This window comes from Vitis vinifera, chromosome 11 (assembly GCF_030704535.1).
Source record: "Vitis vinifera cultivar Pinot Noir 40024 chromosome 11, ASM3070453v1".
Taxonomy (NCBI): Eukaryota; Viridiplantae; Streptophyta; class Magnoliopsida; order Vitales; family Vitaceae; genus Vitis; species Vitis vinifera.
Window position 1 is genome coordinate 3,765,046 of NC_081815.1, and position 21,680 is coordinate 3,786,725.

Sequence of the window (21,680 nt, forward strand, 5' to 3'; positions counted from 1 at the left end):
CATTTTTTATTTTTGTAAGCTAAATTTCTTAATTGAATAAATAAATAAATAAATAAAATCCATAACTTATCTATGCCTACCTCTTCCTTTATTTTTCCTTAACTTTTTGCTTGCTACCATAAATTACATAAGCAAACAATATTAAAATTACAAATTCATAGAGAGCTTCATAATCATTGCATGAAAAATTAATCAAAATCATTATGAATTATTCATAAAGAAATTAGATATTAAAAATGATTTATGAATGATGATTAGATTCAACTAATTTATATTTGTTCTTATATTATATAATTAATCAAGATAAGGCGTTTAAAAATTAATAATTAAAAAAAAATAGTAATACACCATATTTTTAGATGTTTTAAATACAAAATTTTAAATTACTAATCTAGTATTATTATCTCTATAAAATAATTATTATGTATTTTTAGCTCGATTTTTTTTATTTTTAAAATCTCTTTTTAAGAATTAGAGACGAAGTTTGAAAATTTAATTATACCAATAAATAACGATTTACCTGAAAAATCCCGAAATAACTCTAGTACCACCCGTTAAGTCAAAAGTGTTAAGATATCATGAATCACTTTGAATCATAATTTTTTTTTAATCTTATGAGAAAATTCGGGATAAGAAATTAATTAATTTTGAATAAAAGATCCCCAAAAAAACACACACACACGACTTTCAATCAATTCTTGATGACGAATCTAACACTACCGGTAATTAAAACATGGGAAAAAAAAGAAGGAAAAAAAGGAAAGAGAATATTCAAAATCGTATTAAGAAAAGAAAAAAGAAAAAATAATTGATTGACATAAGTGGTTAGCAGTTCCTTAATTGAGCATTAATTCAAGTTTCATTTACAGGTTGGAAATTTGAAATTTCCCGGGTGGGACCACGCCAGTCGCCAATTTAACGTATACGCATTAACGGCTCAATTCCAAATGCTTTCATGTTTCCAATAGTACCCTTACCAAACACCAAAAACAACAAGATTGCCACTTAGCACCTCCCCCTCGATCCCTCTGATTTCTACCTCACAAGAAACGTACCCGAGTAGGTTATCTAAGCTTCTAGGAAAGCCAATGGACATTGATGGTCAAACACACACTACTTTTTTATTTGGTTTACCACCATGCCACCACAACATCCCAAAAAATAAAATAAAAAATAATTACTAATTAATAAAAAAATTCCTGAAAAAATAGATAATTTTTTTCCCCACTATTTGAGAGGTCAACAAAACCTCCGGTCCAATTGGTCAAGCAGCCACTCCCACTTCAACATGCGGTTGACCTAATATAATCTTTTACTATTCTTTCTCCTTTTTTCGGAGTATATTACTTTGGAATTTTTTGCTTTTACGTTTTAAGCTCTTTTTCATGTGAATTTAATACGCGTATGTCATAAATTCGTTTAAGCCGACCCCACCTAAGAGAGAATGGGTGAGATGTAGGTTTCATAATTTTTATAAAATAATTTTTGGAAAATGTCAAAGAGTCCAATTTTTTTTACTTACATGAAGAGTTTTATATTGTTCAAATTCAGCGGAGGGAAGATTTCTTGCTCGAGCCGCAAATTTTGGAAAATAAGCAAAAATTAACCTATTTTAGAAAATATATTATTATTTTTAGATTAAGAATGACAAAATTTGATACGATTTATTTTGATATATTTTATTTTATAAATTTAAGTTAAATATAACTTTATTCGAATGTTTACATAAAAATTTATTTTTGACCGTTTATTTTAATTTAATTTAATTATATTGATATTAATATCTTATGTGAATTGATGGATTCAAGTACACAAATTTGTTTCCACCACCTTTTACTCTTGTCAAGATCATTGATATTCGGGAAGTGAAACATAGAAGCCATGGGATTTAGGCCAGGTGGCAAGCTCACATTGGTGGCAAAGGTGGGTACGTGTCTCCATGACTTAAAACACCTTTTCGTCCATAGCTTGTTATCTTACCCAATGTTTAATCATCACCTTTACTAAATTTTTGAAATTTGAAAGGGTGGTATGAAAATTGGGATCATATTTTAAGAAAATTCAGAAATTTTTTTATGATAAATTCAGGGGGCATCGGGGAATTTGTGGTAGCATTGGAGAAATTTGTCGAGGGGAGACTATAAAAAATTAACCAAAAAAATAATATAATATAATAAAATAAAGGAGGGAGGCGGGACAGCCAGGTGGATACTATAAAAGGCCGGAGATGGAGGCCAATCCTCTACCATCCACTGAACCGCTGGCCCCAATTCAACCCCACTCTCTCTCCTGAGTTGTGTTTTTTTTTTTCTTGCGCTTTTCGAAAGTTGAACGAAGCCTCGGAACAAAATTACGAGAAAGATCGCAAACCCTAGAAACCAATCCACCACCATCTCTAGGGCTTTGCAGATCGAATTTGTGGTCGTTTTCTCTCTAACCACTGATATTTTCCCCCATTTTCCTCCTTCCCTCATTCACACTTAGCTCTTTTCTTTCGTTTTGCTATCTCTCGTTGGAGGTACGGACCTTTCATTCATTTGTTTTTGTTTTTACCTCATTTTCTCATCTGATCTGGTTTCTCGTCTCGCAAGCTTGTTTGGTGGCTGCGAAGCTCTGAGAAAGGAGAGAAGGTGTTTTTGTTTTAAATGTATGGTTTTTTTTATGTGCAATGGAAGATCTGAGATTTGAAGTCTGGGGTCTTGTTTTGCTTGACTGCATTTTCTCATCAATCGAAGTGTCTCCCTGTTGTTGGTTTTTTCAGAAGAATTGTTCGGATTGTTAATTGTGATGGGGTGGAGGGGCAAAATGGGAAAATTTGGGATTATTTGCGAGCTATTGTGATATTGCTCGAAGAACAGATGAAATGTTTTCTGATTTCTCTTTTGGTCTTTTCTGGTTAGAATGCCAGATCTGATGTGATTTTTAGTTGCAGATTATATGCAACATTTATAAATTATCTGCAGTTTCTGGCCTTGTTGGTTCTATGATGTTTTGTCCACACCTCTTTTACGATATTTCCCCTGATTTTTAGACGTGACGGTGATAACTTGTTTATTTATTTATTTCTGGATTATTTAGAGGAGTGCTGAATTCCTCTGCCTTCCATTCAATTTTATTTGGGTCTGGTTGCTGAGAAAATTTAGGAAATGAAGAAAAATGAGAAATTTGAATTTTAGAGGATTGATTATTTTAATTTAAATACATGCTAACTAATTTGATTAGATGACTTGAAGCTATCATTTAGAACAAGCCAAAGCAATCGAAAACAGAAAAGCCTTTTGTATCCTCTGATTCTCTGGAACTGAATGGAATTTTCCGGCATATTTTCTCTCGATTTTCTTGATGTATAAATTTACCCTGCATTTTGTTATTTTTTGGTGTCTATTTCTAGAAAAATTTGGAAAATTTCTAGGCACAAATCTTTGTTGGTTTTTCGTTTTTGAAGCTATTGAAAGAAATGAAAATGTGGTTCCTTTGGTATATTTTTCTGTTCTGTTTTAATTTTGAGAGATTCTGATTTGGTGATAACACGGCATGCAGGAACATGTCACAGCCAACCTCATTCTGGTGAAGACCAACAATTTTCTGTCCCTCCTTTCTCTGAGAGCCTTGATTCAGACAACTAAGTGCACATCTGTTTTACATTCTCATCATGGTTGCCACTGCAGCCACTTCTGCATTCTTTGCAGTTGCTTCTCCATCTTCTGATCCAGATGCCAAACCTTCCACCAAGCCGGGGGTTGGGTCTGCAATTTTGAGGGGAATCAAGTCAAGAAATGCTCCTTCAGGCAGTTTGCAAGTTAAGGCAAATGCCCAAGCCCCTCCTAAGATAAATGGTACCACAGTTGGTTATACCTCCTCGGCGGAAGGCGTGAAGATTGAGGATGACATGTCGTCGCCTCCACCTAGGACTTTCATCAACCAATTGCCAGACTGGAGCATGCTTCTTGCTGCTATTACAACCATCTTCTTGGCAGCTGAGAAGCAGTGGATGATGCTTGACTGGAAACCAAGGAGGTCTGACATGCTAATCGACCCATTTGGCTTAGGGAAAATTGTCCAAGATGGTCTTGTTTTCAGGCAAAACTTCTCGATTAGATCATATGAAATAGGTGCTGATCGAACCGCATCCATAGAAACGTTGATGAATCATTTACAGGTATGAACAATTAATTCATCACATTTATGTGGCCAAAAGAAAGAGAATACCCCTGTTTAAAAATGAACACTCATAAGGCATCTGGTTGTTTATCATCTTGATTGGTGTGTGTAAGCCTGCTTGCTCCTTCACAAGCTTGAAGTTTCTCTCCTTGTATCGCAGGAAACTGCACTTAACCATGTTAGGACTGCTGGTCTTCTGGGTGATGGTTTTGGTTCAACGCCAGAGATGAGCATAAGGAACCTAATATGGGTGGTCACTCGAATGCAGGTTGTGGTAGATCGGTACCCTACTTGGTAAGCCATCCAAAGCCTAGCTAGCAAAGCTTTCCCAATTAACCATATGATTTTTTTTTTTTTTTTTTTGTGGTCATGGTGGTTCCACATCATAAGCCAGCCAGAACCTAGGTAAACATGGTTTTCTCATTTAATTACATGAGTTTTCTTTAGTGGTAATGATGGTTCAACATCATTGATAGGAATTTTCATGTGTGCTTTGTTCATGTTCAAATTTGCGAAATTCTTCATATAGTGCAAATTAAGAAACTTGTGAGGCTTTCTTTCTTTCTAATGGTAGCTTAGTGCTTATGCCCTATCCTTAGGGCCCTACTGAAAAAAAATAGAAAAGAGGGTCATTAATGTTGATGTGATGCTTACTTGCTCGACTTCTAGAGAATTTCTTTAGTTGGTCCTGTAGTGGTGGTTTGGTTAATGTAGATGCGTGTGCATATGGTGATTGTTGATGCCAAATATGAAATTTAAGTTAGGTAAGAAAGGCTAATGTTCTAACAAAATAGCATCCTGGTTTTCTTGGGAATATATTTGAGAATGCTTTGTAGTTCTATTTACACAAAACCAAATTTTAGTACCCACATCAAGGCCTAAGTGCAATCCATTGATTAGAGTACTACAATAAGGTATACCCATAAAAAAAGTACTAAAATAAAGTATGGTTAAAGTTTTACTTTTGTCTGTAAGTTTTGGACTACCATATTGGGATGAAGACTATAATATTGAAAAAAAGTCTTTAACATTTAATTGCAGAATTTGAAATTTTGAATTATTAGATAACTTAAAATGGATGAAAGTGAAAGTTCTGACACTTGGGACAAAGTTTATTGCATATTACATATGTGTGCAACAAAGTTCTTCTATTTATCCTGATGTGCAAGCCATGTCCACAAAATTTCTTGACCACATTCATGGAAAATCCTAGTAAAAAAAAAGGAATGATTCATTTTGCATGCTCTATGCATTAATACAAATGAATAAATAACATTTACTACTGTAGACACTGCAGTGCCACATAAGAGTGATATACATCAAATTTGTTTGAAGATTGGATTTTTTTTTTAAATTTCGTCTTTTATTTACTTTAATCCTGGAATGTCCTCTACTTTCCCACAAGAATCTGATAAGTGACACATGTATATATGATATGAGGAGAACCACTTTTCTACTTTGGTTTTGGTGGTTGACCCAATGAATATGTCCGGCCACTAGCATCCTGCAATGTTCTTAATATTTGGTGGATTATGAAGGCTAGTGCCTCATTCGTTTTGACAGAATGGTGTCAGAGTGAGTTGCATTGTAACTTCTGAGCGTATGTAGTTTGCTTGGAAAGGAAAGTAGCTCAATACAGACTACTCATTGGAATGCCTAACAGAATTATGAAGGCTGTAGCTGGAGAGTCTATCTCAATTATAAATTTAACCTGTCTTGATATTCAACTTCATATTACTGTCCTAAAACCTATTTTTATTGGCCTTCTGTTTGCCCCATGACAGAAACATTATCTGTAGAAAGCTACAAATGATTATTCATAAACTTCTTTGGAATATTTAGAAACTGATAGAAATTGATGGATTGAACTGATTTCCATCTTGCAGGGGTGATGTTGTTCAAGTGGATACTTGGGTATGTGCATCTGGGAAGAATGGCATGCGTCGTGATTGGATAATCCGTGATTGCAAAACTGGGGAAACTCTAACCAGAGCCTCCAGGTTGGAAGTTGTTTTGTAGAAACTCATGATTTTCCAGTGTTGTTCAATTGTTTTTTTTCTCAATGCTTATGACAAACATTTTGGAACCGTTCTGCCTTTTTTGAATTTGGTGTAGGTGTATTTTTATCAGTATTGGAAGGGGCAAGATATTAGATTGTTTTGTTTTAACACAAACTTATATTTACCTTTTATCTATCTTGTTCTATGTACAGTAGGCTAAAAGAATGAAACATGAAAATCACATGCAATTGCATTTTTGTTTTTGTTAAAAAATTCCTGATTTTGGCATTGGGAAGAGTAAGTTATAAATTTTTGTTCCATAGCCACATTTATGAAAACTGAATGATTTTTGTGAATCATTTGCAGTGTGTGGGTGATGATGAATAAGCAGACCAGGAGATTATCAAAAATTCCAGATGCAGTTCGAGCTGAAATAGAGCCTTATTTTATGGATTCTGCTCCTATTGTGGATGAGGATGGCAGAAAACTGCCCAAACTTGATGACAGCACTGCGGATTATATCCGCACAGGACTAACTGTAAGTCAAATGTTGTTGAATTATGAAGGTTATTGACATGTTTTATGTGTAGTAGTTTTTTTTCTATTGCTGATTTTTGGTTTCTCATTCTGATATTATATTTTCAATTTACAGCCTAGATGGAGTGATTTAGATGTCAATCAGCATGTTAACAATGTTAAGTACATCGGTTGGATCCTTGAGGTAGGTTTTGTGGCCAAGCAAATTATTTTTATTTACAAGTGCTAAACCCCTGCTTCACCCAGTTGGAGCAAGAGAAATGGATTGGAAATGCCTGGTATCTTTGAGTTTTTTAGTGCAGCTGCTTATAAACTTCTAAATGGCTAACCAGATAAAACAGTTCATCAGAATTGCAAATTGGACTGGGTTCAACCAGGACTATTGCTCTTTCTATTTTGATTGAACCAGATAATGTACTGATCAGAAAATTCACTAAAAGCTGGTTTGACTGATCATGCCTGTTGATTTGCTAGTTTGTCAGATTTAATTTATAAGTTAAACCTTATGATGATTGAACAGTAGTTTAAAATTCCTTGAATCATGCAACCAAGAAATTTTTTATTTTGTACTATTATTATTTTTTTTTTCACAGCTTTCCTTAAAAATTCAGCTTTGTGATTAAATAGCTGCTATTAGTTGTCGAACTTAATAAGACAACAATGATGCCTTCCCATTTCAATAAATGTTTTGGTTTTTATGAAGTTCATTTCAACCACAACAGTTTGGGTAGGTCTCTGTGTGTAGCTGTCCATGTGCAAAAACACTTGCTTGCTTTCTGGTAATGTAACATAACAATAATCCAAATGTTTCTTTTATGCTTGTGATATCTGTCCTCTTTGGACTTATTGCTAGAAGGGACACTTCCTATTTTCCAAAGCACATGGCTGTTTAATATTTAATTGGGTATTCCTTGGCCTAGATTTTTTGCAAAGTCCTTTGAATACTCAAGGACATCCACAGTTCATTTTGTTCTATCTTCAAATGACTTGAAGTATATTAAGTTGTGGGGCAGTTGGATGTCCCATGGGAATTGAATTATAGTCCTCCCACATAAGAAATGAATTTACTATGGTTTTGATAGCATTTAGACAAGCTTGGTTGTTTCTTCAAACTAGTTGAAATAGAGCATTTTTACAAATTCAATGACCATTGGTAGTGATGTCTGCACGTCGCCTTGCCCACTGGTGTGTGTGATGTGTATTAATGTGCATTCATGTTATTGACCCAAAAAAAAAAATAATAATAATAATAACTAAATAAAATTGGAAGAAAATAGTTGTTTGAAATCTGGAAGAAATAGGAAAATATAAAAGGAAATAGTTGGGGTTACTCCTGCTAGTATGCAATGTTTTAACTGTGCACCTTATTCGCCTCAAACTATGGCCATGTTTCTTTCATCTGTTTATACTTTTTTCCTTGGTTGTGATTTTCTTGTATCTTCCAAGTCTAAGAGTACTCTGCATTTCTTTTATTTATAATTTACACACAATTTGATTGAAAGGTCTCATGATGGTTGTTGCAGAGTGCTCCACTGCCAATCTTGGAGAGTCACGAGCTTTCTTCCATGACTCTGGAGTACAGGAGGGAGTGTGGAAGGGACAGTGTGCTGCAGTCCCTCACTGCTGTCTGCGGAACTGGTGTTGGTAATTTGCTGGATTGTGGAAATGTTGAGTGCCAGCACCTTCTTCGACTTGAGGAAGGAGCTGAGATTGTTAAGGGAAGGACTGAGTGGAGGCCAAAGTATGCCCACAGCATGGGGGGTGTGGGCCAGATCCCAGCAGAAAGTGCTTGATCTCCTTGCAGCTGGAGTTGCAGTAGGCCCTATTGCTGTCACATTGTTTCTGTAGAATCTTGCTTGTGGGTTTTTTTTTTTTTTTTTGGGATTTATATATATGTTTTTTTTTTCTTTATATATATATAACGTATATGTTCCTTCTGATTAGTCTTCCATTGGAAAAAGAAGAAAAAGAATCGGAAGCCCATTGTAATTAGCTCTTCGTGGACTTAGCATCTTTATTCTCTCTTTTAAGTTGGATTCTCAAATTGTATAGTGGGGGTAAAAAGGGTTGAGTTGGTCGGTGGATGGGGGGCCAGAGAACCGTATGCGATATGCTTGAGGTACCTACCCAAGCCCTTGGCTGTGCAAAACATGTTGGAACTATACATTCATATTTATTTTTTCGTATTGTGGAATATTTATTTTTTCTCTTTTCAGGATCTCTTTGCTTTATAAATGGTGAATTGTAATTGTGAAAGATGGAAAAAGCTCATTACATGTAGCTATAAATGAATCAGAAATTCAGGTGCAAGGCAATGTGCATGTGCATGTAAGGACAAAAAAGAGTGCGGGTGATGAGTCATAGTCTAATAGATGAAGACATGCAGCAGAGGCCGTGTCTGTGTTTTTCACATTCTCTTAAAACAACAATAGGTCAGTGCCAAAACCATGGACACCCACCTGATTTACAAGAAGATTATATGTGGCACCAGTACATCCTGAAAGAAGGTTGGTTGGCCTATTAGGCCCCTCTGAAAGGTGAACCTTGGGCTTGCTTTTCACTTTTATTGCGGTGTAATTGTTATATTGCACTCCATAACCACGTCGGTCTCACTTTTGCCAACCCCAGCCGCATAACAAAACCACGTTTTCCCCGTCATTTTCTTGTTTTCAGTTTGCGCGTCTAATATTGGCGGTGCCTAAGATAAAGAAAACCAGTTGGAGGGCATTGTGACCAAATTTCACAATTCTAATCTCACTATTTCAAAACAGCAGGAGAAATCAGTTCCTATACAGCCTTGATCCCTCTATGATTTTTCACTTGGGCTCCATTTAGATGTGAAATGTGGAGCATCCAGTGCATGTATACTCTTTTGACTGTCGACCCAGTTCATGCACATAGAATTGAGAATTACAATTCCCTACGCCTCTATATATATACATATATAACCTAATCCTTATCCTCGGTCTATGTATATTGTTTAGGGCTAAGGTAAGTGCAGTGCATCCATATAAGCACTTATATATACTAATCCAAACTCCATGTTCTCCTGTAAACTTGTGCATGTACGTGAAGGAGTAGGCATGGCCACCGTGAGACTTCACATGAGTTGGCGTCCATCCCTAAATGCTAAAACCATTCTTTATTTGTTCAGTGTTCACTGTCAATTACCATATTCACAAGGTTGAACTACATTATTAACATATTGAAAAATGTGATTAATCATATTATATCACATGTATACTAAAAGGTTTCATTCTCTATACTGAATTCAATCTCATTCTTTTATACCATGATCTTTCGTCCATTTTATCACACAATTAGAAAGGTGTTACGAAAAATTTCAAGTTATTAGTACTGTTTTTTATTATTTTTTATTTTTGGATATTGAAATTAGGGTCAACCCTGCATTTATTCGGCGGTAAGTAATAAGGTACGTTTGTGCCTTTGTTCCATTGAATTTGCTATTTCTCGCATTGAATTAGTCAGAGGTTGACAGTGCAGGAAGCCCCTGGAAACAAGGGCTGTCGATGATACATCCTGTACCGATTATCTACCCACCCGTATCAGTATGTGATTAATGTGAAGGTCCGTACAACCTTTTAAGTTTGAATCCAACCCATTTTTCTGTTCCTATCTCCTGTCTCCTTTCTAAATTGTTTGTACCACACCCTTTGGTTTGAAAATTATACATGAAAAGACGAAAGTAGCCTTGAGACCATCAAAAGCCGCGTGCGGCAACTGGTATTCAAAACAACGTGTGTAAGTGGAAGCCGCGACGTGATGAGAAAGCGACACGTAGACGACATTCCGACATAGTCACGTGCCTGTCGCCCGTCCCAGTGACCCCACCCTCCTTTTCCCTCTTTTAACTCTTAATTTTGTTTCAAAATTTTCGGCTCATACTCTAGAAGACTCGAAGCCTGGAAGGCTGGAACACACCTCTCCTCGTCCGGTGAAACGACATCGTTTTGCCACTCGACAGGCCTCATTTCGCGTGCTTGGTCATGTGTGAAAAATGGCGAGCAAGCATGATCGGAGTCAAGAGGGAAAAAGTACGTGGTACGTGATGATTTTATATTTATTTAATTTAATAGCATTTGCTTTAAATGAGTAGCAAAAAGGAAAAAAAAAGATCAACTTTTTTGACTAATTACAATTTCAAGTTATAACTCGGAAAAAACAATATTTAAACAGTATGCTGCCACATCAGCGGGGCACAAGTGGTGGCTGTCCGCTGTCGCCCTCTCCAGACTCATGTTGAAACACGGGGGATGGGCTTTCCAAACTTCTAAGCTGCTTCCCCACCACTCTCAACTGATTCTTTTTCTTCTCACGTGGCACTTTTCTATTGGTTCTCCTTTCCAACTTCACCAGCGCTCTATATATAGAGGGAACTGGGAAGAAGTCCACACGCTCACACTACCGCACAAGAAGGATGCAAGACTTCAAGTTTGACACGATGCCGTCCAACACCGCGGACCAATCGCCGGACTCTGGCACCACCGGCATGAGTTTGAAGGATACTGAGTTGACCTTGGGCTTGCCTGGAGAGGCTCAGGTGGTCATCGTCGGAGGGAAGAGCTGCTCCAAACGTGGATACTCCGACACCGTTGATTTCAGGTTCCGTTGCTGCAGCGGCGAGTCGAGCGCAAAGGCTGAGAAGGTTGATTGGCCGGGAAAGGAGATCTCCGGCCCCGGGAAAGCTCCGGACTCAAAGTGAGAGCCGTGGAACATTTTATTTATTTTTTGGCATTTTAGGGTAGGTACATGAGAATATTGAATCATAGTGTGAATAATTGTTGTTGGATTGTGAATTAGGGCACAAGTGGTAGGGTGGCCACCAGTGAGATCGGTAAGGAAGAAGGCGTTGAAGAGTTGCAAGTACGTGAAGGTGGCGGTGGATGGAGCACCGTACCTGCGGAAAGTGGATTTGGAGGTGCACCGTAGCTACCAGCAGCTGTTGATGGCCTTGGAGACGATGTTCGATTGCTTCACCATCAGTAGTAAGCATTTTTTCTCTTCATTGTCTCTTCTTCTTATAAAATATGTTACAAACAAACAAGTAAGCTTATACATTATATTTTATCAAAAAATTCACCAAAAGAATCAAAATGATTCTAAATTTTAATTAATATATACCAAATTATCACGGTAGATTTTCCCTTATTTAGGGAAGAAAAACCCAAAATTTCTAATGATTATTATTTCTTGATACTTGAAATGTGCTTATGTTCCATGTATAACAATTTTGGCTTTTTACTAAATTTAAAAAAAGAAAATCTTGGAAATTTGGAAAGAAAAGTTTGAATGAGATCCATACATATCAAGTAAGGGTTTGTTTGGAATTTTTTTTTAAAATATTCTTTTTTGGAATAAAAGTATGTATTAGAACTTAAAATGTTCTTAATTGTTTTCTATGTTTCCAAATATTTCTTAAAAATAATTTTTATATTTAATATTTTATTTTCAATCATTATTTATGTTCGTACTACTTGTAAAATCAAACAAAAACAATTGTCAAGAATTAAAATATGTTACAATAAAAATTCCTTGTCTTCAGAATAAGTTTTTAAAAAACCGCTTTCTATTAAAATTGTTGAATTGTTTTCGAGTTTGAAAAATAATTCTCAAACTTAGATAAAAACTTTTTTATTAAAAAGTGTGTTACAAAAACAGGGCGAATTTAAATACTAAATAGAAGAAAAGAATCAAATCTTGACAACAACTAGATTTGATTTTTACGAAAATAAATAATTATTCCAGCTGAAAATAAGAAATGAAATAGATAGATTTCTCATTTTCACATCCCATCATAGCATTTCAAAAGTGTCCTAAAAATGTTATTAAATTTGAGATTTATATATGATCATGTATCTTTATCATTGGTCTTAAATTTTAAGACTTTTTAATTATAAAGAATGTTAAAAAGGTTGTAAAGGGAGACTAATCGAGCTAATAAAATTTGCAGACTTGCCATTTTTATAATTATAGATGTTTTGACTGAGAAGACACACAGCTATGAAGTAATTCTTTTTGAAAAATGAGATTTGATTATCAATTGTATCAATTTAGGGAAACAATTAGGGATAGGCTTCATCATTTGAAACAATAATCTCTCTTTTTTTCTCTAAACAGATGTCATGACATGTTAATTCCCCTTCAAGGGTTGAGTTGAGAGTCCCGAGGAAAGAGTAGAATTATGCATTGCATAGATGCTCTGTGAGACCTGTTATATGATTAGTCCTAAGCAAATGGGAACTAATTTTGTAGTAATTATTTTGATGTAAATTGTGGTTTAGGCAACGATTTGGAAGAAAGCAAGATCATGAATCCTGTAAATGGAGCAGAATACGTGCCAACATACGAAGACAAAGACGGGGACTGGATGTTAGTTGGAGACGTTCCTTGGAAGTAAGTTTCCTGCACTTGGTATTTGAGTAGTACGCTTGCTTTCTAAGGAGATCCATGGCATCTTTGTTTTCTAATTCTTAATCATCTCAGAAATTCACATCTTGCCTACTTAAGTTTGAAAGTTTAACCAATAGGATCAATTAACACTTTGGGTTGTTGTTATTGGTTTTTTTTCCTTTTTTTGTTTGATGAAATTGGTACTTGGGCTTTATTATGATTGGGTTTATGCATAAAGAGCATTGAGAGGTGGTGCTTTGGATTCCTTTTGACAGGCACTCACCACACACAATTCACTTGTACATCTTAAAATTATGAAAGTTAAATCTAATATATTTTAATAATCATTATTTAACAAATAAAAAAAAAACCCATGTGCCAGTTCATTTCATTAGTCACACAAATGCTAAAACATGGTCGTATGAAGGATTTGGAAATCAACATAGTCATTGTACCTTGTATTAATAATCTTCCTCCAACTTTTTCAAATGGCAGTATGTTTGTGGAATCATGCAAGCGGGTACGGTTGATGAAAAGCTCAGAGGCTATTGGGTTAGGTAATAATGTCTTTTTTAATTGGGATTTAGATTAATCTAATTTTTCCTAATCCAATTTATATGGATCTTTTCATTGACAATTTCTACATTATGGATGTTCATGCAGCACCAAGGACCCCTTCCTGCACAAGCACGACTTGATTCAGAACCAAATTACAGAGTCCAGGAATTACAAAGGGCACGTATATATATATATATATGTAAATGCACAGAGGTCAACCCCTATTTTCCCAGTTGGGGAGGAATGAGTATACATATGGGAGCTACACCTGAAAAATAGAAGAAGCCTGCTTGTAATTATCCTAATAAAAGTATTGTTTCAGATACAGATACAGATACGGTTTTGATTTGGAATCCATATATTGTCATGCTTATAATTGGCTAGTAATAAACAAAGCCTCAAGTTAAGTGTAGAGCATGTTGATTGCAGCTGGCCATTTGCCTCCATCTCCGGTGTGTGGCTGCCACCCTCTGAGAGCTGGGGTCTATTTTATCAGAATTCATGGTCTCTGTCCAATATCATTGTCCTACCAAAAGATGAGAAGACCCTTTTTCGGGCTTTCGTAATATAAAGTATAATTGAATACTTGTATTCACATCAATAGGACAATGAGCACAAGGGATATTTCTCCTCAACCGTGCCCAAGAAGCAGCTAAATTGGCAGCTACTTATAATGTGATTGGGTGCTGAAACCTAACTGCTTTTCCTTTAAGCTTTTAAGGGCCCTGTTTCTTGTGACTGTTTTTGTTCTTTTCATGACTGAAGCTTATTGCTAAATAGAAAATTCAGGACTATAATCATTGAATTTTAGGACTATTTTCCGATTTTTATCGAATGGGCGTGTCAAGTGTAATGAATTTCTGGATATTGGTATATTGCTTTGTTTAACAGCTTCCATTACTTTCATGGTGTTGCTTTCAGAAACAAGACATTAATTGAGTTATTTCGTTCCCGAACTTGATCATGTCACTGACTGCTGTTGCTTCAATCAGCTAACCAAATGTCCCATTCTTTTACCTTCCTTAAGGACAGGGCCCATCAACCCAACCTTGAACCTCAAATTCATGGTGGTTTCAAGGTTCTGTCAGTTGCTTTTGCTGAATTCCACAATGTTATCTCTCTCCCTTACCCCAAACATCATCCATTTTCCTGGTGCCTCTTTCTTATATATGCTTTCTTAATTTCTACAAATGGAACTATTCCCTTTGTTTAGTACCTTAAAGGCTTCAGCATTTATGCTACTTTCTCTCATGTATTTTCAAAAAAATAAGAAAAACAAAAAATATGAAAACACCTCAAACAAAAGCACTTTCTTCTCTGAGTTCAATGAAAATGGGAATCCATCCCAAAGTCTTCACTCTTCAGTGCATGTAAAAATTTTACCAAATTAATTAGCCTTCATGCCTTTGAAAGATATTTGTGATATCAGATTCCTCCCAACCCCTATTTTTATTTTATTTTTATGTTTTGTGGGTGTAGAAATGGATCCACATAATTGATGACATGAACATCATCACATGCCATCACCCTTTCAAGGCAATAATGGCAGGATTAGCATGGTGAAATGAATCCAGTGATGAAGTTTTCTAAATGGGTTTCACCATCATGAATGATAATAATAAAAACAGTAATAATACTAGTAATAATAATTTAAAAAAGAAAAAAGAAAAAAAAAGAATGGAGGAGAGTGATGAGTGGTGTGATGGTACTGGATACACAGTGAGAGGGTAGCAACTGCATAGTTCAGGGGAGAGACGACTCAAGAATCGAGGAATGTGTAAAAACATATAGACAACGAAAGGGAGGGCCAAATATCAAAAGCAAACTCTCATGGAAATGGGGCCATCCACCACCCATCACTGCCCCCTCAATTCTCTTCATTCTTATTATTATTATTACCTCTTCCACCTAAAGTAAAATTCATCCCTTTCATTTTTATCACTGCCATTACTCATCTTCTTTGCTCAGCTTCCACTCCACTCTCCTCCCACAACTCGCCCCCCAAGCTTCCAACAACCATCTTCTCTCCATTTCTTCTTTTCTTTTTGTGGGTTTATCAGTTGAACCTCTGCCCATTTCAAAGTTTTTTTTTTTTTTTTTTTTTTCTTTTGGGGTAAGTGGCTGGATCATTTTCATTTTTCTCTTTTATTTTGAAAGTGTTGGGTTGCAGTATTTAGTGGGTGTAGCGTCTGTGATGTGGTAGATCTTTGTGTAGGATCATGTGATATTCTCAGATCTGGGGTTTTACCCATCAATTTAATGCTAATGCTATGACCTAAATCCTTTTGGGTTTTTCTTTGCTTGATGTTTTGGTAAAAACAGGCATGGTTGGATTTTTTCTAGTCCATCATCGTGCTTTTTTTTTGGGGGAAATTTTCATCTATGGGATATAGCTTGTTATGACTTTGATCTGGGTGTTCTATGCTGGGAAATGTGGCACTGCTATAATGCTTTGAAAAAGGTTTTAACTGTCCTTTTAAGTCATAAATATTCTTTAAATTTGTTTGTTTTGATGGAAATTTTCTCTATTCAGGTGTAATTGAAGATAAATGATGGATCTTCCTCATGCTTCAGGGTAGAATTCCAGTGGAGAGAGAAATTTTTCCAGGAGCCATTTTCTGCCTAACCAAACAGCGTATGCAATACTATTCTTGTAGAATCCACTTAAACTTAGATCCCAAGTGATTTTTCTTTTTATTAAGAAATAAAATCATTCAGTAGCTATCATACTCATTCTTATTGTTTTCTACTAATTTCCTAAATTAGATTATGGATTTGGAATTAATGGCAGTGATTTGGATGACACTACTACTAGCTTGGGCAATGATTTAGAAAAATTCCTTTCAACCTAGCTGTTAACCCATTGATTCTTTTGGCAGTTTTACATGGATTTCATCAATTTTCTCTTTTGTATCATGGGGCATCCGTGATTTATACACTTTACTGTTGGAGGCATATTACCCATTAGCTTTAGTTATGAAATTGTTCTATTCAGAGTATCTTACCCTTCTCTTTCTCTATCTCTAGGTTAATTTTCAATGGAAACTTATGTGCAGAAATTGTCTTACATGTTAAGACTTTGTCTCATAAATAGTTTGCTTGCATATTAAGAATTTCCTTGTACAGTCTTGTGATAGCAATTCGATTTTGTTTTTCCTTTTTTTGATATAATTCAATCAGTTTCTTGCTCAACTAGGGTTGGGGATTTGAGCAAAGGGAATCTTAGAAAAATTCTAGGTTGCATCAGTTGTCATTCCTTTTTGTCTTGTTTTTCGAATATTTTATGTATTGCATTAATCACCATAACCTTAATCTAGGTTTTCCTTCTGTTCAACATTGGGGCATTGCTACCATGATTAAGCAAATTCTTAGCAAACTCCCTCGGAAATCATCAAAATCTGACACATTGGCTTCTGCTGGGAGTGATTCGAACAACAATACTAACTTGGGCAGTAGTATCCAATGTAGCAATGGGTTGAATGTTGTTAGACGGATGTCTTCAGCTGTTTTCCCATCAATGGTTGCAGCTGGAGCGGAGGCAGTGGAGCCCCATCTATCCTTCAAAGATGTTCCAAATACAGAGAAGCAGAAATTGTTTGTCAGTAAGTTGAACCTCTGTTGTGTGGTTTACCATTTCAATGATCCAGACAAGGATCAAGCAGAGAAAGATTCTAAACGCCAAGCCTTGATAGAGCTTGTTGATTTTGTTGCTTCTGGATCTGCAAAGTTTAGTGAAGCAGCAATTGCTGCAACATGCAAAATGTGTGCAATTAACCTTTTTAGGGATTTTCCACCAAAGTATCGCTCTAATTCTACTGGTGGAGAAACAGAAGATGAAGAACCAATGTTTGATCCTGCTTGGTCACATTTACAAATTGTGTATGATCTACTCCTCCGATTTGTCAGTTATAGTTCTCTTGACGTAAAGGTAGCAAAGAAGTATGTTGATCATTCTTTTATTTTGAGACTACTTGAGCTCTTTGATTCTGAGGATCCAAGGGAAAGAGACTGTTTGAAAACAATTCTCCATCGGATTTATGGGAAGTTTATGGTTCACAGGCCTTTTGTTCGAAAGGCTGTGAGCAACATAATTTATCGCTTTGTTTTTGAAACTGAGCGGCATAATGGGATTGCTGAGCTTTTGGAAATATTTGGAAGTGTAATTAGTGGGTTTGCTTTGCCATTGAAGGAGGAACACAAGATGTTTCTATCAAGGGCTCTGATTCCTTTGCACAAACCAAAATCAGTTGGTATTTACCATCAACAATTGACATATTGTGTTGTACAGTTTATAGAAAAGGAGCCAAAATTGGCCAGTGTTGTAATAAAGGGACTGCTAAAATACTGGCCCGTAACAAATAGCCAGAAGGAGTTGATGTTCTTGAGTGAGTTGGAAGAGATCTTGGAGATGACTGGCGTGGTGGAATTTCAAAAGATCATGGTCCCATTATTTCGGCGTATAGGATGCTGCCTCAATAGCTCCCATTTCCAGGTAATTTTTCTTTTATTTTGCTGTAGTCTGGTTTCAAATTTCCTTGGGTAATTTATCTTCTTCTGTGAATTTAGAGAAGCATTATTCAATCTTGGTTAATGAAGAATTCCAGTAGATTATTTATCACTCCATTCCTTCCTTTTTCATAATGTGGTTTGTATTTGTTCTTTTTTGATTTTTTATTCAGAGAGCTTTTGACTATTGCATATTTCCTGTCCGAATAGAAAGGAATTGTGATACTTTATCTTCTGGAAGTTAAACTTTAGGGTATAATATGCCACAAAACGACTGTCAGCACCAAAACTACAACATAGTTCGTCTATATCTTGTCAATTTTTTCCTCGTAATAATGGTCTTACCGCATCTTTCCATATTTTCACCAACTTTACAACTTCTTTGTCCAAATCCAAATCCCAAATATATGCTAGGGAGAAATATACATGAGTAACCCACATTTCTGGTCAAACAATGAAAATAAATATTTAATCCTTTCAGCAGTGTTCATCGAGCCAAGTCTTAAGATGTGTAATCTTTCCATTGTTCTGTTTTCCTTCCATCTTGAATTTCATGTGACAATTCAATCCCAGAAGTTGACATCTACTTCTATCCTAGTACTGCCCTTGTACTAATGAGGCTTGCATTCCTGGTGTTTGTCAGAGAAATTTCACTTGGGGTTCCAATCTGCTTGATGAGCATTCTATACTTGCTTTACATGCTTGCATTTATATGCTTTATTAGTTAGCTTTTTATTTGGGTTTATTTGCCTTTCAGATGGTCTGATGACTATCTTATTGTCAGGCCAGTCCAGGGTTATTTTCCCCTTGCACTGGGAAGCAAACAGGGTGAGGGTGGGGGGGATTCAGTTGTGGAATGAAAAAGATGGGTCAACCATGGAATTCTTGCTTCCCATTCCTTTACTTTCTTCTTTTTGCTATAAACTTATGCTGCTAAAGGAATGTGACAATGGCACTGGTGGATGGTGTTCAGTCTATAGAACAAAATTATGAAATACACCTGTCCTTAGTTATAACCATGCAGGAGAACAGATAACATAAAATGGTCTGTAACCCATATTCTCAGGGATGTGCTTCTGTACCATTTTCTGTACTGCAAACAGGAGCATCTATGCTTGGGCAAATGGAGCAGTAGTTCTTGACTTATCAATTTTTTCTATGCATTTCCTGTTTAATTAGGCATCCAGCTGGTATTAGGTGTTGCTCTACAGAAAATTTTAAGATTGTTTTCATGTTCTTTTGTTCTGGTCATTTTCAGGTGGCTGAACGAGCACACTTTTTGTGGAACAATGAGCATGTCCTCAACCATATAACACAAAACCGGCAGGTAATTCTGCCTCTTGTCTTCCCAGCCCTAGAGCGGAACACTCGGAACCACTGGAATCAAGCGGTGCTCAACCTGACTCTAAATGTGCGAAAGATGTTCTGCGAGATGGATGAAGAACTGGTACTTGCCTGCCAAGGTAAATTGGAGGAGGAAGATTCAAAGTCAAGTATGGCAGCTGAGAAGCGGAGATTGACATGGGAGCGCCTGGAAACTGCTGCTAGCTTCCAGCCTGTAGGTGGTGGTAATATTTCATTTCTGGTAAATCCAGCCACATGCTCTGTTACCTGCTGATTGCTCAGGTAGTGACCCAGTAGTTTTATGTACTTGGGAAGCTGAAACAAGCATAGATGTAGCAGTTCTGCTTGCAGTATTAAAATTTGGTTCTTGAATTTGGTAAATTTGGAATGCCAATAGGGGTGAGGCCAGTGCTGTGATGTTTCACCAGTTACCATGTCCAGCACCCTCCCTCTACTGCCTTGAAGCTTTTCCAAATCCATACCCAACCCAGGGAGAAGAGCTGTTTTGCTTGCAAATCATTTCATTTGTACTAACATCTCTTGTAATCCTTATCCAAGGGCTGTTTGCTTCTGCTCAGGCATTATGTATTAGTAAGTTCTATTTTGCTCATCGTTAAGAATATGGGTTGTCAATCTTCCCCTGAATCATGTCAAGAGAACATTCAGGCAGTTTGCTTTTGGGGATATCAAAGATGTTTGCTGATTCCAAATTCTCCCTTTTAATGTTGCATACTTCCATAGTTTAATAGCTGGTAGTGGCTTGAATTACAGCAATACTCCGATAGAAGAAAGTTGTTTTCTGTAATGTGATGTGGCAAATTGGCAATAGCCAAGCCCTTATTTACTCTCAACTTTAACTCCTTGGCTAGCCTAGAGCAGACCACCAAAACAATATATTCCCTGCTTGAGCAATGCCATAGAGATAAAGGACATGGCCACACCATTAATCTCAAGGCACTCCCTACTAGACCTGCTGGTAAATGGATAATTGCAGTGTCATGAGCTGTGTGCGTCACAGGACTCCCAATGGGACCCCATTGCCCGAATAATGGTCAAATAAACACTGATTGTTCTGTCGTCTTCACGTGCATAAGAATTCATACTGGGACACCATTGGACCCTTCATGGACCCATGGGGCTAAACTCCTTGTACTCAAGTGTCAAGAATGAAAGAGAATGGGACCTTATCATCCCATGCTTACAGGTTAAGAAAGAAGCAGCCACCGTGAAGTTTCGTCCTGTGTCTTTGCATATATATCATCTTACCACTCAGAGCCTTATATATTCACATGCTTAGTCAGTCTTGGAATCAATCTTGTGAATTGTAGGGAGAATTATTAGATAGAAAGAGATCATGTACGCACCACCAGGATATCAAGAAATGTCATACTATGATCACATCCAAAGAAGGCACCAAGATAGAGGCTGCCTCTATGCAGGGTTGGTTGTTATTATATGATCTTCCTCTACCAAATCCTAATTTCTTCTTTTTCTATTTGTATTTAATCTTTGCATTATTTCTGCTTCAATCTTTTGGATGTAGTAACATAAACTCATAAAGTCTTACGAGTGTTGCATCATGTGTAGATTGTTCGCGTTGTGTTGCTGCTTCTGCTGCTTTGAGAGTTGCGAGTGTTGCTTAGATGCACTTTGCTGTGGCTGCGATTAGAAGATCAATGGATCCATGCACTTGCTCTATGTATTAGCATTAAATTTGAAACATTAATACCCTTTGGGCCATTGAAAAGCAATACTAAGGAGAGCTCCAATAAAGTCCTATTCATATCAAATTTTCAATGTGGATTACCTAATGCTTCTCTTCTCGCACTTCTCATCTTTTTTTGTTTCCAAAGTCAAGTAAACAAGATCCAGGATGAGTCAAGGAATTGATGGGTTAATGAATACCTATTTAAACAAACTGTAGCCCCAACCTCCCACTATTTCAACTCTGGTGTATTTGACTCTGTAAGGTTTAGCATTTTTATGTGCAACGGCTATTGAACAAAGGTAAACAGAAGCATTATTCATTTTGATCCAGATGCATGAATGACAACAATTTCATCTGGTTAACTAGTTCAAAAAGAGCCTTAAGCCTTAGCAAAAGGCCAAATTGATGAAATAACAGAGGAACCTACCTGCGAGACCAAATATAACATTTTTGAG

The 21,680-nt window shown here is 36.4% G+C and overlaps 3 protein-coding genes across 5 annotated transcripts; all 3 read left to right on the top strand.

Annotated features, from left to right (window-relative positions):
- The first annotated feature begins 2,175 nt into the window (after positions 1–2,175).
- On the top strand, positions 2,176–8,916 carry LOC100257579 (palmitoyl-acyl carrier protein thioesterase, chloroplastic). 2 transcript variants are annotated; one of them, XM_019223124.2, is made up of 7 exons: positions 2,176–2,518; positions 3,541–4,159; positions 4,322–4,455; positions 6,048–6,161; positions 6,528–6,699; positions 6,814–6,882; positions 8,222–8,916. In XM_019223124.2, the coding sequence occupies exons 2-7, from the start codon at positions 3,653–3,655 to the stop codon at positions 8,489–8,491; spliced, it is 1,266 nt and encodes a 421-aa protein (XP_019078669.1). In that variant the 5' UTR covers positions 2,176–2,518; positions 3,541–3,652; the 3' UTR covers positions 8,492–8,916. The 2 variants fall into 2 exon arrangements, with proteins under 2 accessions (XP_019078669.1, XP_059596594.1); XM_059740611.1 differs by lacking the exon at positions 2,176–2,518 and adding an exon at positions 2,544–2,647.
- Positions 8,917–11,090: 2,174 nt separating this feature from the next.
- On the top strand, positions 11,091–14,079 carry LOC100247336 (auxin-responsive protein IAA1). The gene is made up of 5 exons (XM_002284825.5): positions 11,091–11,417; positions 11,520–11,704; positions 13,001–13,112; positions 13,605–13,666; positions 13,773–14,079. The coding sequence occupies exons 1-5, from the start codon at positions 11,137–11,139 to the stop codon at positions 13,805–13,807; spliced, it is 675 nt and encodes a 224-aa protein (XP_002284861.3). The 5' UTR covers positions 11,091–11,136; the 3' UTR covers positions 13,808–14,079.
- A 1,322-nt stretch (positions 14,080–15,401) lies between these two features.
- On the top strand, positions 15,402–21,307 carry LOC100252451 (serine/threonine protein phosphatase 2A 57 kDa regulatory subunit B' kappa isoform). 2 transcript variants are annotated; one of them, XM_019223001.2, is made up of 5 exons: positions 15,402–16,128; positions 16,201–16,302; positions 16,985–18,159; positions 19,432–20,957; positions 21,105–21,307. In XM_019223001.2, the coding sequence occupies exons 2-4, from the start codon at positions 16,233–16,235 to the stop codon at positions 19,789–19,791; spliced, it is 1,605 nt and encodes a 534-aa protein (XP_019078546.1). In that variant the 5' UTR covers positions 15,402–16,128; positions 16,201–16,232; the 3' UTR covers positions 19,792–20,957; positions 21,105–21,307. The 2 variants fall into 2 exon arrangements, with proteins under 2 accessions (XP_019078546.1, XP_059596793.1); XM_059740810.1 differs by having other exon boundaries at positions 15,402–15,780.
- The last annotated feature ends 373 nt before the right edge of the window (positions 21,308–21,680 follow it).

Excerpts from the sequence above, each read along its gene's own strand:
- LOC100257579 (XM_019223124.2), top strand. The coding sequence starts at position 3,653 with ATGGTTGCCACTGCAGCCACTTCTGCATTCTTTGCAGTTGCTTCTCCA. Across the intron at positions 6,162-6,527 it reads ACTCTAACCAGAGCCTCCAG|TGTGTGGGTGATGATGAATA; the intron begins GTTGGAAGTTGT and ends AATCATTTGCAG. Across the intron at positions 6,883-8,221 it reads ACATCGGTTGGATCCTTGAG|AGTGCTCCACTGCCAATCTT; the intron begins GTAGGTTTTGTG and ends TGGTTGTTGCAG.
- LOC100247336 (XM_002284825.5), top strand. The coding sequence starts at position 11,137 with ATGCAAGACTTCAAGTTTGACACGATGCCGTCCAACACCGCGGACCAA. Across the intron at positions 11,705-13,000 it reads CGATTGCTTCACCATCAGTA|GCAACGATTTGGAAGAAAGC; the intron begins GTAAGCATTTTT and ends ATTGTGGTTTAG. Across the intron at positions 13,113-13,604 it reads GTTGGAGACGTTCCTTGGAA|TATGTTTGTGGAATCATGCA; the intron begins GTAAGTTTCCTG and ends TTCAAATGGCAG.
- LOC100252451 (XM_019223001.2), top strand. The coding sequence starts at position 16,233 with ATGCTTCAGGGTAGAATTCCAGTGGAGAGAGAAATTTTTCCAGGAGCC. Across the intron at positions 16,303-16,984 it reads TTTCTGCCTAACCAAACAGC|GTTTTCCTTCTGTTCAACAT; the intron begins GTATGCAATACT and ends ACCTTAATCTAG. Across the intron at positions 18,160-19,431 it reads TCAATAGCTCCCATTTCCAG|GTGGCTGAACGAGCACACTT; the intron begins GTAATTTTTCTT and ends GGTCATTTTCAG.